Consider the following 13,691-nt stretch of genomic DNA (forward strand, 5'->3'; position numbering starts at 1 on the left):
TTACATACAGAGGGGCCGTGTGTTTGGGTCTTCTCAGAACTGCTACAACAAACGCTAGCTGTTGTTGTGATTGTACGCGATACGGTTGTTAACTCTCTCTATCTCTTTCTCTCTCTGCAGAAGAGAATCGATCAAGTGTGTGTGAGTCTTGCTTGGTTGCTTTTGTGGGGGAGATGGTGAGGACTGATTGATTTTGAGAGAGAAAGAGAGAGGGAGGGAGGGAGGGGGAGAGATGGGGGCTTGTGTGTCGACGCCGGACGGTTGTGTCGGTGGGAAATTGAGGTCGTCGAAGAAGAACAAGAAGAGTAATTGGAAGAGAAGGAGAATTCTAAAGAGGAGATTGCCGTCTGGATTATATGACCGATCTCTGGATACTGCTGATAAGTCCGTCCCATCTGACCGTCGCTCCTCCTTCACAAATCCGGCTTTGCATGGTCCAAATATTACCTCTGTCCATATTTTTCCGTATTTTAGTTTTGGTTGATCCTGATGTTTGATTTCTTACCTCTTTTTCATGTCTTTCAGAATGTGATTATCGGTTTGTGTTTTTTTGGCTTTTTAATCGCGTAGCATTAAATGTGGATTTATGATATGAGAAGATAGTCCTGTTAAAAGTGTGAATTCTTATTCGTCCAAGAAAAAATAACTATTCTCTTATGAACGTGCAGGGTTTTTTTTTATGAATATATCAGCAATTAATTGGAATCTCCTAGGGTCTGTCTAAGCCATGATAGATGTGGTTGGATCTGCGGAGAAAATGAGTTGCATGATGTACTTCTTTGTGGGATTGTTTTATTACGGATGTAGTTTCCATTTTTATCAAGCTTATAAATGAGCTCCTATCTATTATATGTTTGTTTGGAAAATTTGAGAGAAAAATCTTACTTTGAAGTGGTGGATTTTCACAAAGACATTGAATGGACATTGTTAATTGTAAGTGTCACTGGAATTACTGAGTTCACTATAGAGTCCTATGAATTGATGGCCTTTTCTCCTTCACCTTAGTCTTCCTTCCTTGTCACTGCAGGCTTCCCAGCACTTAATCCAAAATATGCTTCATTTATAACTTATAAGGCGCATTATTTGCTACCTTTGATTTTTTTTATCAAAACTGAACTCTTTGGTTTCTGATTTACAAAATGTAATAATTAGTTGTTTCTCTAAAGTTTTTAAAGAGCTTTATAATCGTTTAAGAGTAATGTATGGTATCCAACATTAATTTGCTTCAATTAATTGGTGTGCTAAACTTTGGTTAACTTGACAACACTTCTTAGTGTTTCATCTTTATCTGTTTTCCTGCAACAATTTTGAAAATTAAATTAGAATTTCTGTTTACTATTTTTCTTGAGTTACCAGAGCCCGAATCTTACACAAAGGCACCTGCATCAAAACACTGGTAAGAGTATGAATACCGAATACTTCAAAGTAATAGAGGTCCTTAAAAGTATTTGAACCCAACACTTGACCATTGAATGCACCTTTGACTCTTCTCTGCGTCCACATACTGTTTCTAGTTTCTGTGCTGTTCTCATAAAATGCTATACAAAACTTGTGTTAAGTTTACAGCACTTGTCGATATGAATCCTTTATTGGCCTGATGTACTGTTTCCTTGTTGATACAGTAGATTAGAGTAATCATCATTGTCAGTTCATGTATAGCATTGTATGCTATTTCTTTGATATGATTAATATAGCTTGAAACTGGTTTTTACTGGAATTCAATGGATGCAGTTGGAAGCATTGATGAAGCATGGTTTGACTCTGCTGCTATATTTGAGTCTGATTGTGAGGATGATTTTGTAAGCATTCCTGATGGTATGTTATTTGTAGATGCTGTACATTTTTCGTTCCTTGTATTGTATCCGTACTGATTGATTGGAGATATATATCATGGACTCTGGATATATTCAATTTTGCAGATGTGCTATCACTTAATGGCTTGGAGGGTATGGTCAATGTACAACACACTTCCTCCAGTGATCAGATACAGAAACCAGGGGATTTATCAATAGGGAACTCTGCATGCAGCTTAGTTAGTGAGGTTTCTAAACATTCAAATGTACAGGTCATAAGTTCTGAGGATGTTGATGCCCAGCGAAAATCTGATGGGCGTTCAAATGAAGGAAATCAGCCTGTGTTCATTGATGAAATTTCCTCCTCTGCGGATGAAAGTTACCGCAAAGAGGAAGGAATACTGGACAATTGTGGAATTCTTCCAAGCAATTGCTTGCCTTGTATTTCCACTGTTCCATCAGTTGAAAAGCGAAGATCTCTTAGCTCTAGCCCTCCAAGCACAAGGAAAAAGGCTGCCGTAAGACTGTCGTTCAAATGGAAGGAAGGACAGAGTAGCAATACCTTATGTGAGTTTGCTTACTGTCAATTAATGGCTGCTTTTTCTTTGTGTTGCCGAAGAAGGTTCGTGATAATCATTAAATCGTTATTCAGGAAAATTTCTTCGATGATTTGGCCAATATCATATCTTGATCTCTTATATTGGATTTTTCAAGATTTCAAGACTCACTCGCTTTTAGTATTTGTTCAGTTTAGTTTTTTTCTGTTAATATTTTCGTACAATAAAATGTTCTGAGTCCTGTAGTGCTTTGTTGTTTTTCTTCATGCTGTACATTAAGATGCTATTATCTGCTATTTCATAATTTTCCACAACTACAGTCAAATCTAGAGGGTTCAGTCACAATTTGCAATAAGCAAAGAAGCATAAATAACCAGAGATTGGATCTCATGGTCATTTATATTTATGTCGTTGACACAAATTAACGTAACCACAACTGGAACAACAGGACTTGAAGGCTTATTCAGTTTGGATTACAACTTTCTGACATTTCAGTAGCATACAAGCTAATAATTTTCGCAGCCATAGATATTGTTTTACAATATATCTGCTGCTTCCTTGGTAAGACATGAAGTTGAGAATGTGCTGACTTGCTTAAGGGTATTTTCCATTATTTGGACACCCAAGGCATAGATGGAGTAAGGAATGCGAATTCAGTATTAGATTCTTGGGAGGATCAGAACCATGTTTGTGCATAACATTGGTATTTTATTTGGGATTTTTGTTCATACACAGGTGACTCTGACTTCTGATATCAATATAGCTATTGATGCTTTTGTTGTGGTTGAGAATGTTCAACAAAAGAAATATATTTGGATTTTTTCAATTCCGTTTCTTCCCAGTAAGTTTACTGAATGAAGTTAGTTCCGTTTAATGCGAAACCATAAGTGTCTTGGATCTTTTATAATTTACATTGAATATCTAGAAGATACTCTACTGATAATTTATGTTATGATATTTCAGTTTCTTCAAAGGAGCTCCTGCAAAACCCAGTTGCTGGTATGCAAGTACCTTTTTGTCCAAGAGAGAAGAAAATTCTCGACAGTTGGTCTTTCATTGAGCCTGGCTCTTTCAAAGTTCGGGGAGTGACTTATCTTAGGTATGGCTTTAATTCAATTAGTTAGTTCATTCTGCCTGGCACTTGTCTGTATGATGCTGTATATGTTACCTTTGTATGTTTATCTTGTGTTGATTTGATTTGATGATTCTTCATGCAATAGCCTTCCTGTATACGTAACTGGATCGTTATTATCTGGTGGAGTACCTCCCATTTCACTTTACAAACCAACTTTTGTATGGCAGGGACAAGAAGAAGGAATTAGCTCCAAACCATGCTGCATACAATCCATTTGGTGTTGATGTATTCTTGTCTCCCCGAAAAATTGACCACATTGCTCGTTTTGTGTCACTTCCTGCTTTTAATTCTTCTGGGAAACTCCCACCTATCCTTGTTGTAAATGTTCAGGTATTCCTCTATTCACTGTTGTTCGTAGTTGTTTTTGCATGCATATTTCCCTTTTCTTTAAACATTATTTTCCCTCTCAATAATTCTTGACCAGTAAAGGGTAAAGATGACGTAAACTTAAAGATTAGGGCTATAAGTTAACTTCGCCAATATTTTAGTGGTTTCTATCATATGGATATTATCTCTATGAAGAAGTCAATATTGTATTTCATCAAATTTGGTCCCTCAAAGATCCATATCTTTATGAATGAGTTACAAATACATTATAATGTTAATTTATTGTATATGCATGTTAAAGATAATTAAAGATTAATTTTCTATGCTTTTTCATTACAGATTCCATTATATCCTGCCACCATTTTTCTGAATGAAACTGATGGAGAAGGAATGAGTATTGTTTTGTATTTCAAGCTTTCTGACACTTATGCTAAGGACCTTCCATCTCACTTTCAAGAACATATCAGAGTAAGATAATGTCAATATAATTTCACATTTGAATTTTGTTGCTTTGAGGTTGTTCTATGCTTGCCATCTTTCCTACGTCTGCATCATGGTTTTCAAAGCAATTCAGAGTAAGGCTACACGCACATTTGTGCCAGTAGACTCTGCACTAGCAATAGTCTTGCATATTTGTTGTCTTGACATCACATTCTGTTAACTTGAGAAATATTTTTCTTACCATCTGATTTTATTATGTTTTTTTGCCTAGGTTTGAGGATCTGGTTACAGTTGCTCTTTTCATTCTTGCGCGTCTGCAACTGAAATTTTGTTGTTTTATATTTTTGCCTCTTAAACAGAGATTGATTGATGACGAGGTTGAGAAGGTAAGAGGTTTTCGTGCAGATACAACTGTACCCTTTCGGGAAAGGTTAAAGATATTGGGCCGTGTTGGAAATGTTGAAGATCTCCATTTAAGTGCGGCGGAGAGGAAGCTTATGCAGGCTTACAATGAAAAACCAGTTCTTTCACGGCCTCAACATGAATTTTATTCGGTAAGTCTGTATCCAATATTTAGTTAGGTGTTAATCCATTCTCTACTGTCTTTAGTTAAAATACTTATTTTAATATATGTATGTTAGATTTTGTAACAGTACTGTATTTCTCACTGTTTAATATCGTGTTTGATACTTTACCACCTTTTTTTAGTTGAGAATACGACGTGTCCATTCCAGTCAAAGTCGTACATGCTACATCTGTGACTGATATTCTTTACAAATTTGAAATGAGCCAGTTGAGAGGCCATATTCTTCCATATGGCAATATGCAATAACCGTTTGTTCTTTTGCTTTTTGTTGTATTTGTTGATGATGGTATAAATGGGATTAAACACTCAATCATCTCATTGCCATTTAGCACTGGTAATCATAGTGACGGTTTTATGCCACCGAAAGGAATACCAATTATCATTCTTTACGCAGCACATCTAAAGTAATTTTTATACTACGTTTCTTCACTCCGATAGCTTAGTGCTACCCTATTAGTGGTGTTGCAATAAAATATGCATGTTCTCTAGTCTAATTATTTTCAGTATTAGCACTGACAGATCACTCATTGTTCAGTTAATGCCTACACAGTATTATGATTTCATGTACAAACGTGTTTACTAATTTATGGATACTGACTAGGGAATATGAACCGGTTATAATGATTAATTGTACTGTACTATATCCGTGTTTTTGTTTCAGGGAGAAAATTACTTTGAGATTGACATAGATATGCACAGATTCAGCTATATTTCTAGGAAAGGTTTTGAAGCATTCTTGGATAGACTAAAGATCTGCATCTTGGATGTTGGCCTCACTATTCAGGCAAGTTTTCTTCTTATTATTAATAGTCTTGTCTCTTTTCCTTTTGAACAAGTCTGCTATACTTCTCTTTCTGAAGCTAGTTCTTGAGACTATGCATTCATTCAAGCCTTTATTTTGCATTTTTTAAAACAGGGGAACAAAGCTGAAGAGTTGCCAGAGCAGATCTTATGTTGTATACGATTGAATGGAATTGATTATATGAATTATCATCAACTGAGGTTGAATGAAGATCCCCTTTGATCATACACATACTTTTTGATGTAAGGCGCAAAATAAATAAAATCTAATTTAACAGAAATCTTCGGCTTATATCTTGTGTATCTTAAACAATGGCATGAACACACATGTTTGCACATGAGAATCAGGGAGAGAGTGGTTATCGTTTAACACTTGTATTAAACGATAATATCTTAATTAGACGCTATTGCGCAAGTTTTACTATGTTTTTTAAGATTGCAAGAGACTGACTGAGTCTCAAGCCTTACAGGGACTAAGAGGTTTACCACATAAATCTTTGTTTCCAGAGTAAGATCTCTCTGGAAAGTTGTTGAAAGGTGTTCTTGCAGGTATTTCCCCCAGTAGCCGATTATCGGATAAATCCATTTCCTTCCGCTTTCCCAAATTGAGAATTCCAACTGGTATCCTATCTGCGAAGTGGTTTCTCCGCAGCTTCAGCTTCTCCAGTGAACTTGCATTTGCCAAAGTCTCTGGCAAGTTGAAACCCAACTTATTGCAGCTGAAATCCAAAGTCTGCATTGCTCTCAAGTTTCCAAGTGTTTTGGGCACTCTACCATCCTGATTGTTATGTGATAAATTCAGAAACTGGATACCACATTGTGAACCTTATCCAATCCGATCAATACTACTGGAAAAGCTGTTATTGGAAAGATCGATGTATGTTACTGAGCCGTCGAGACATGCATTCTTCTCTATGTCAAAAACCTTGTTGATGGGTCCTGTTAGCTGGTTTGAGTGAAGATCTAGAACACCCAGATAATGCAACCTCGTAATCGAATCAGGAATAGATGAAACAAGCGAATTCCTGGAGAGATTTAACAAATAGAGCTGTGTGTGGTTTCCCCAACCATGCTGGCATTTCTCCTGCTAGACAACTACATGATTAGCTATCTCAAACGAGTCCAGCCCATCACGGAGTTGGGTGTCCCTGCAGTGGAAATTGTAGACAATCCCTGCAGTTTCTCACAATGTTGTTCGATCTGTTTTATAGTGTGGGACCCATATTGTTTTTAAAATTTCAAAACAAATCGGACAACCATAGCGGAAACTACGCAGTTTCCTTTGTAGGTACCCCATCTATCCATCCATCATCGAAGATTGAGAGGTGTTGGTTTGAGTCTTGGTTGCCCACAATGGATTTGATCTAACCCAACCCAACAACGAACTGCTCTTGAGGTTCTTGTTAAAAGAAAACAAGAACACAAAGGAATTACTTTAATTAACCAAAAAGAACAAAAAAAATATATGTATTGTGTGTTATCACTAGTTCTGAGTAATCAAAGTAGTTGTTCGTGGAGTGGATAACGACATCTCTCAACCATGAAAGGTCCACAACCAAGTCTGGCCCAGCCCCACCCTTCAAAATCATGCTTTCTTAGTCCCAACGGTCCTATTTTAATGTACTACTACTTTTTCTATGTGTTATAAAAATGCTTATAAAATAAAACAAGTAAATATTAAAATTTAACCTTAGAATCTCATGAAGTTGACCGACGTTGACACGCTGTATGAACACGTGGTTTGGCCATCTCCTCAACAGTCAACAGCAAACAAATTGTTTGTCTAGAAAACATATTTGGTTCAATTCTTGTTATTGTATTTATACCGTTCAAAAATGATGTCATACATGATCATTATACAATTCATCATAAAATAGTAATCAATTTTCAAATTATTTTTTTATTGCATAAAGAGTTACCTTGATAATTAAATCCCGAAACATTGATATGTTTGTATCTTCGAAGAAGATGTGAATAGTATAATCGTGTTTTTGCGAAGAATCATGTATTTGTAAAGAATTGTGTATTTGTGTTTTTGTCTAATTTTTTTTCCTTCTAAAAAATCAACGGCACGTGATTATTTATTTTTGGATGTCATATTAGAATAATCCATTCATTCAATTTTGTCATTTAAACACCTTCGCAATCTTTTTGTTTCCAAACAAAGTTTGTGACCTAACCCTCCATTCCCCTCTCATTTCTTTCAAAAATTACACATATTCGTCTATTAATAAGAGTCCTCTCCTCTCTACTCTCTATTCACTCAGGGGTGACGAGTTGGTTCAAATCAATCAATCAATCAATCTATATATATATAATGGAGGATCCAAAAGGCTTATCTTTGGTGTCACGTGGATGCCTCTAAAAAAACTACACAAAAAACAAAAGAAAAAATTAAATATATTAAATAACTTTAAGACCCACAAGCATATACAATTAATAATATACAAATAATTTTAAAATGATATTTAATAATACAACAAATAGTCATATCAATTATCACCTATTAATTGCATATAAAAACAAAAAGATAAAAGCTTAAATGAAACATATTCACAATATAAGTATAAAATAACACACAAAAACATATAATATTACAATAAAGTTCTAAGACATACTACAAAAACTTCATGGGAAAAATGAACAATTTCAACAAAATTCCTAACGATATGTCCCTACAAATCATGGAATTAGTTGTCAAACAACAACCAATGATGATGGAAAAGATCCAGTTTATGATGCATTTTTAGGAGATTTCATAGAGGATGATCCCAATGATCCCGTATAAAATAATCCCTTAGTGGATGATCATACAAATGAAGAATTTAATCAAATGTGAGATACATAGTACAACAAATTATATATTATATATGCTTATTGACATAGTATGAAAAATTGTGGCTTGCTGACATAAGAAGCAATAATAAATGAGATGTAAAAACTAGGAGATAAAGAAGGTGCGCTATATTTTCTATAGAATTTATAATTTATGAGATGTTTTTTAGTTATTTTACAACTTTGTTCAAAAAACCAACACAAAAAATAATTGTTAAACTCTGAGCATATTTTTTCTTTATGCATCAAATTTTTCGCCCATTATTAGAAAATTATTTATTAACATATTGAGAAAAATGTATTGTAGTTATTTGTTCATCTTATAATTATTTTCATTTTCTATAATTCAAGCTCTGTTATTTATTATGATAATAAAGTATCGAAAAATTATCAATAATATTTATTTTTTAAATTAATTATGTGTCGCTCGAAGCGCGAGCATACTACTAGTTTACATATATCCCCCACGATTTATCAGATATATTATATGCTTATTTAGGGAGTGACGCAATCCAAGTATCGGGTTATATAGGTCTTTGGCTATATAGGTTTTCGGGCACGATTACTCGTCGGTCCTTTTCACTCTTCCAGTTCAAATTCTTGATTGAGAAGGTTTAAAAGACCAAATTAGACCTTGTCGGTAGTAATCGATTTCTAGATTTAGGTTTCAAAAACCAGACCCCTTGAGTAGCAAATTTAGAAGAGAAAGGATTGTTACTTCGTGGGCTTTGGAGAACGAAATCAGTAGAAGCAATGAAACGAGCCAAGTTTGAGGCTTTAATTCCATCAAATTCGAGTCGAGTAACATTGATTCAGGTCTTAATCGGCCTCCTCTTCATCTACCTTCTCTTTATCAGCTTTGAAATCCCTCTCCTTTTCAAAACTGGGTCTGGGTTTGCCTCCGGCGACGGTTCTCTCAGCGACGCATCGCCGACAACCGTCCTTTTCGGGTCGCCTGATGATGAATCCGCGTCTATCCGTCTAGAGCGGCGAATGCGAGAGTTTAAGAGGACTTCGGGTCTCTTCTTCAATGATAGCGCATTCGACGCCGTTGATGCCAGTAGGGATGAGTTCTCGGTGCTCCACAAGGCCGCCAAAGACGCGTGGGTTCAAGGCAAGAAACTCTGGGACGAGATTGAGTCCGAGATAATCGACCTGACCCCGTCCACCGACCAAGAGAACCGCTCAATTTCATGCCCTGATTCGATATCGCTATCCAGATCGGAGCTCCGTTCGAGGGGACGGGTCTTGGTTCTGCCATGCGGGCTGACGCTGGGGTCCCAAATAACGGTTGTTGGTGTGCCGAGGTGGGCCCATGCCGAGAACAACCCGAAAATAGCGGTGGTGAAGGATGGGGAGGAGGAAATGGTGTCGCAGTTCATGTTAGAGTTGCAGGGGCTCAATACGGTGGATGGGGAGGACCCACCAAGAATACTGCATTTCAATCCGAGATTAAAGGGTGACTGGAGTGGGAAGCCTGTGATCGAGCAAAATACTTGCTATCGAATGCAGTGGGGGACGGCATTGAGGTGTGAGGGTTGGCAATCCAGGGCTGATGAAGAGACTGGTTAGTAGGATTCCATTATGTTCTCCCATATATGATCTTTTTATGTGGATTTTGATGTTAATGGCATTGAAAATAATCTGAGGTACATAAGATGTTTATGATATTTTAGTTGTCGACTGTGTGCGAATAACTTTAATGTGGTAAGTGAATGTTAATTGGATAGTGCTAAAGCGAAGTTTAAGAGCAATCTCAATTCGGAGTCTCACATTCGCCAGGAGTTGGTGAAAGCATATTTGGATTTTCAACTGTTATATTGTCACTGTAGATGGTGTCCTTTCTTTTGGTGTAGTAATATCACTGTATCATGCTTCTTAATGAAAAGCTTAAAAGATTTTGCAACTTCATTCTTACTATATGCTATGATAAGGTGTTTAGATGCTTAAAACCAAATATTTGGATTTGATTGAGTCAAGGTCTTATTTTCATTGAAGTTGTTAAACTCAATCGCAATTGAATCTAAGTCCAAACTTTTTTGCTTGTCCAAGCTCTCACTTAATTGTTTTCTGCTGTTAATTTGGTTTTGTCGATTAAGTTATTTCAAATTATTGCTGATTCTATGGATTTCCTTAAGTTGATGGGCAGGTGAAGTGTGAGAAATGGATTCGTGGCGATGATGATCACATGGAAGAGTCAAAGGCACAATGGTGGTTGAATAGGCTAATTGGGCGAACAAAGAAGGTGAAAGTGGATTGGTTGTACCCCTTTGCGGAGGGCAAGTTGTTTGTTCTTACCCTAATGGCTGGCTTGGAAGGTTACCACATCACTGTAGATGGGAGACATGTTACTTCTTTTCCGTATCGAACTGTGAGTAACCTTTAGATAACAATTCATGATTATGGAAGGAGCATCCTTAATTTTGTACATATTTTTATATTCTAGAGGAACCTTCTTCTATCATCTTTATTTATTTTTGTTGTTTCTTTCTTGAATATGTCCAAATCTAGAATGAATTCTGAAGGTCTTGAAAGCCTTTGTAATAATTACAGGGATATGCCCTTGAGGATGCCACAGGGTTTACGCTGAATGGGGACATTGATGTGCATTCTATTTTTGCTGCTTCCTTACCCACTTCATATCCAAGTTTTGCTCCAAAAAAGCATCTTGAAATGTTAAACCAATGGCGAGCTCCACCTCTTCCTGATGGTGATGTTGAATTTTTCATTGGCATCCTTTCTGCTGGCAACCATTTCTCTGAGCGGATGGCGGTGAGGAAGTCTTGGATACAGCATGAATTGATACAATCTTCTAAAGCAGTGGCTCGATTTTTTGTTGCAGTGGTAAGGATGAGAACGAGCGTTATGTTTCGTATTAGGGACCTTCTTTCAAGTGGAAGCTGATAATAGCCATATTTACAAAATTTTATTATTTTTTAGCATGGAAGAAAGGAAGTAAATGTGGAGCTAAGGAGAGAAGCAGAGTATTTTGGTGATATTGTCATTGTTCCTTACATGGATAAGTATGATCTTGTTGTACTGAAGACTGTCGCAATCTGTGAATACGGGGTGAGTGGTTGCAGACTTTTTACCTTGTTAGTTAATGTATATGCTCCTTCTCCTTTTCTTTTGCCTATTTTCTTTGTTTCCTTGTATGTTCTCACATTACGAGATTGTTTGCAGCTTCGCACAGTTGATGCAAAGTATATCATGAAGTGTGATGATGACACGTTTGTTAAGGTGGATACTGTTCTCAAAGAGGTAAAGAAAGTCCACGAAGATAGAAGTCTGTATGTAGGAAATATGAACTACAACCACAAGCCCTTGCGTCATGGAAAATGGGCAGTGACATATGAGGTACATGAATTATTCTGATTCAACAGTCCCTAGGGAATTCACTTTCCTCTTCTGCTTGGCGGCAGTACTTTCGTCCACTTACTTGTTCAGGAGTTAAATTGTTGTTTCTTATACATTGACATTTTTATGATTTTTTTTTTGTCTGTATCCTCACTTCATAGGCTTTCTTAAATCTTAGATACTTCTGTCTCTTGACAAGGCACTGTATATCATGTAAATGGTCATGCTAAGCTTTCATCTGGAGCTGGTAGTTGGAGATTTTCTGTTATTGTTTAAAAAATTCTCCGCCCTGTTAGAACTTGCATCTTAATAGGTTTTTTTATCATCGAGACGATACTTATTGCTCTTGTTTATTCTGAGCTGATTTTCACGGTCTCAGCTGATCATATAGACTGGGCTGCATTTGACAAGGAGAAACTATAACCGGAACAATTCTATGTACAAGTCCTAAAATGGTCTTGAGGCTTAGCTTAACATTCTACGCGGTCCAGAGTTATTTCTAGCTTGAATATTACTCTTAGCGCCTATTTTTAAGTTGTTATTAACTTGTGTGAGGGTATAATTGTTGTGATCTCACGAACATGAAATTTCATTTTGTTATGAACTCCAGGAATGGCCTGAAGAAGATTATCCGCCCTATGCTAATGGTCCGGGTTACATCATATCATCTGACATTGCAAAGTTTGTTGTTACTGAATTCGAAAGACACAAGTTGAGAGTATGTTCCAGTAATCTACTTTTGCTCTTGATTATATGAGTTGCGTTTGTGTATAAGCCCTTACGCATGTGGCATACGACACTCCTGTGCATGTCGCATTGTCGCTTTGTGCCATTTTCGTATATTGCCACAGTATGTTTTTAAACTCATTGCTGCTTGGTGCAGTTGTTCAAGATGGAAGATGTGAGCATGGGGATGTGGGTAGAGCAGTTCCAAAGTTTGAAACGTGTGGAGTATGTGCACAGCTTGAAGTTTTGCCAGTTTGGATGCATTGAAGATTATCACACTGCTCATTACCAGTCTCCAAGACAAATGGCATGCCTGTGGAAAAAATTACAAAATCAAGTTAAACCTCAGTGCTGCAATATGAGATGACCATCGTACAATAGCAAAAATGATATTCAGGTATGATAAAGATTAATTTGAAAGAGAACACAGAAAATCAGTTTTGTTATCGTATGGTTCCTTGTATATATATGACGGATTATGAGTTAGATACACTGGGCTCTTCAAAATTCTTTATTCTTTCTTTTGTTTTCTGTTTTAATTGTCTCCCATTTTCTTTTCTTTTTTTAATGGTACCATAGGATGCTCAAGGGCAATATAGAGTAGAATTTCACAGGAGGAAGAAATTGGCATCCCTCTGCAAAAATACCGGGAGCAGCTGGTTATGCCTCTGTTTCTAGTTACATCCCCCTCCACTATATTTATGAAAGTTCCCAAATTTCCTTCATCCTTTACTCTTTGAGAATGGGGCTTCCTGGAATAGTTACTTCGCTTCTGAGCTCCCAATTTGGCTTCATTCAAGGTTGAGGTGGAGAGGACAGTCATCTCCCCCAGCATCTCCTGACACATACTCTGTCTACTCTATCTTTCGACCCTGGTCGTGTTCAATGGTCATCAATCCTCCTTCTTCGTCTCATGGAGGGTGGGTTCGGCAAACCTCGTTAGCATCTTTCTGGCGACTGCTAAATGATATATTTGTTGGTATTCACATTGTCAAATTATTAGCTTACATTCTTTTGTTCAATCTCTGTTGAGAGTTCTCAAACTTGTTCTTTTATCATAACAAACTAGCTAGCACTTACCATTGTTGTTTGCGCACCTTGAATCAATACTGATGCTAGATGCGGGAGAATAG

General features: G+C 36.8%; 3 protein-coding genes across 3 annotated transcripts; 2 read left to right on the plus strand and 1 right to left on the minus strand.

Annotated features, from left to right (window-relative positions):
- LOC119990902 lies at positions 1-6,064 on the plus strand. The gene is made up of 9 exons (XM_038837038.1): positions 1-434; positions 1,732-1,815; positions 1,920-2,360; positions 3,314-3,449; positions 3,653-3,815; positions 4,152-4,280; positions 4,613-4,807; positions 5,501-5,623; positions 5,756-6,064. Exons 1-9 carry the CDS (start codon positions 233-235, stop codon positions 5,861-5,863), a joined length of 1,581 nt encoding a protein of 526 aa, XP_038692966.1. The 5' UTR covers positions 1-232; the 3' UTR covers positions 5,864-6,064.
- A 33-nt stretch (positions 6,065-6,097) lies between these two features.
- On the minus strand, positions 6,098-7,229 carry LOC119991380 (LRR receptor-like serine/threonine-protein kinase ERECTA). Its single transcript, XM_038837743.1, has 4 exons — positions 7,125-7,229; positions 6,933-7,004; positions 6,527-6,724; positions 6,098-6,418 (listed from the first exon to the last, which is right to left on the minus strand). Exons 1-4 carry the CDS (start codon positions 7,227-7,229, stop codon positions 6,098-6,100), a joined length of 696 nt encoding a protein of 231 aa, XP_038693671.1.
- A 1,762-nt stretch (positions 7,230-8,991) lies between these two features.
- Positions 8,992-13,633, plus strand: LOC119990901 (hydroxyproline O-galactosyltransferase GALT4). The gene is made up of 8 exons (XM_038837037.1): positions 8,992-10,042; positions 10,614-10,846; positions 11,029-11,319; positions 11,416-11,544; positions 11,659-11,832; positions 12,443-12,550; positions 12,716-12,955; positions 13,138-13,633. The coding sequence occupies exons 1-7, from the start codon at positions 9,229-9,231 to the stop codon at positions 12,923-12,925; spliced, it is 1,959 nt and encodes a 652-aa protein (XP_038692965.1). The 5' UTR covers positions 8,992-9,228; the 3' UTR covers positions 12,926-12,955; positions 13,138-13,633.
- Positions 13,634-13,691: the final 58 nt, after the last annotated feature.

Source organism: Tripterygium wilfordii, chromosome 22, assembly GCF_013401445.1.
Source record: "Tripterygium wilfordii isolate XIE 37 chromosome 22, ASM1340144v1, whole genome shotgun sequence".
In the NCBI taxonomy this organism is placed as follows: Eukaryota; Viridiplantae; Streptophyta; class Magnoliopsida; order Celastrales; family Celastraceae; genus Tripterygium; species Tripterygium wilfordii.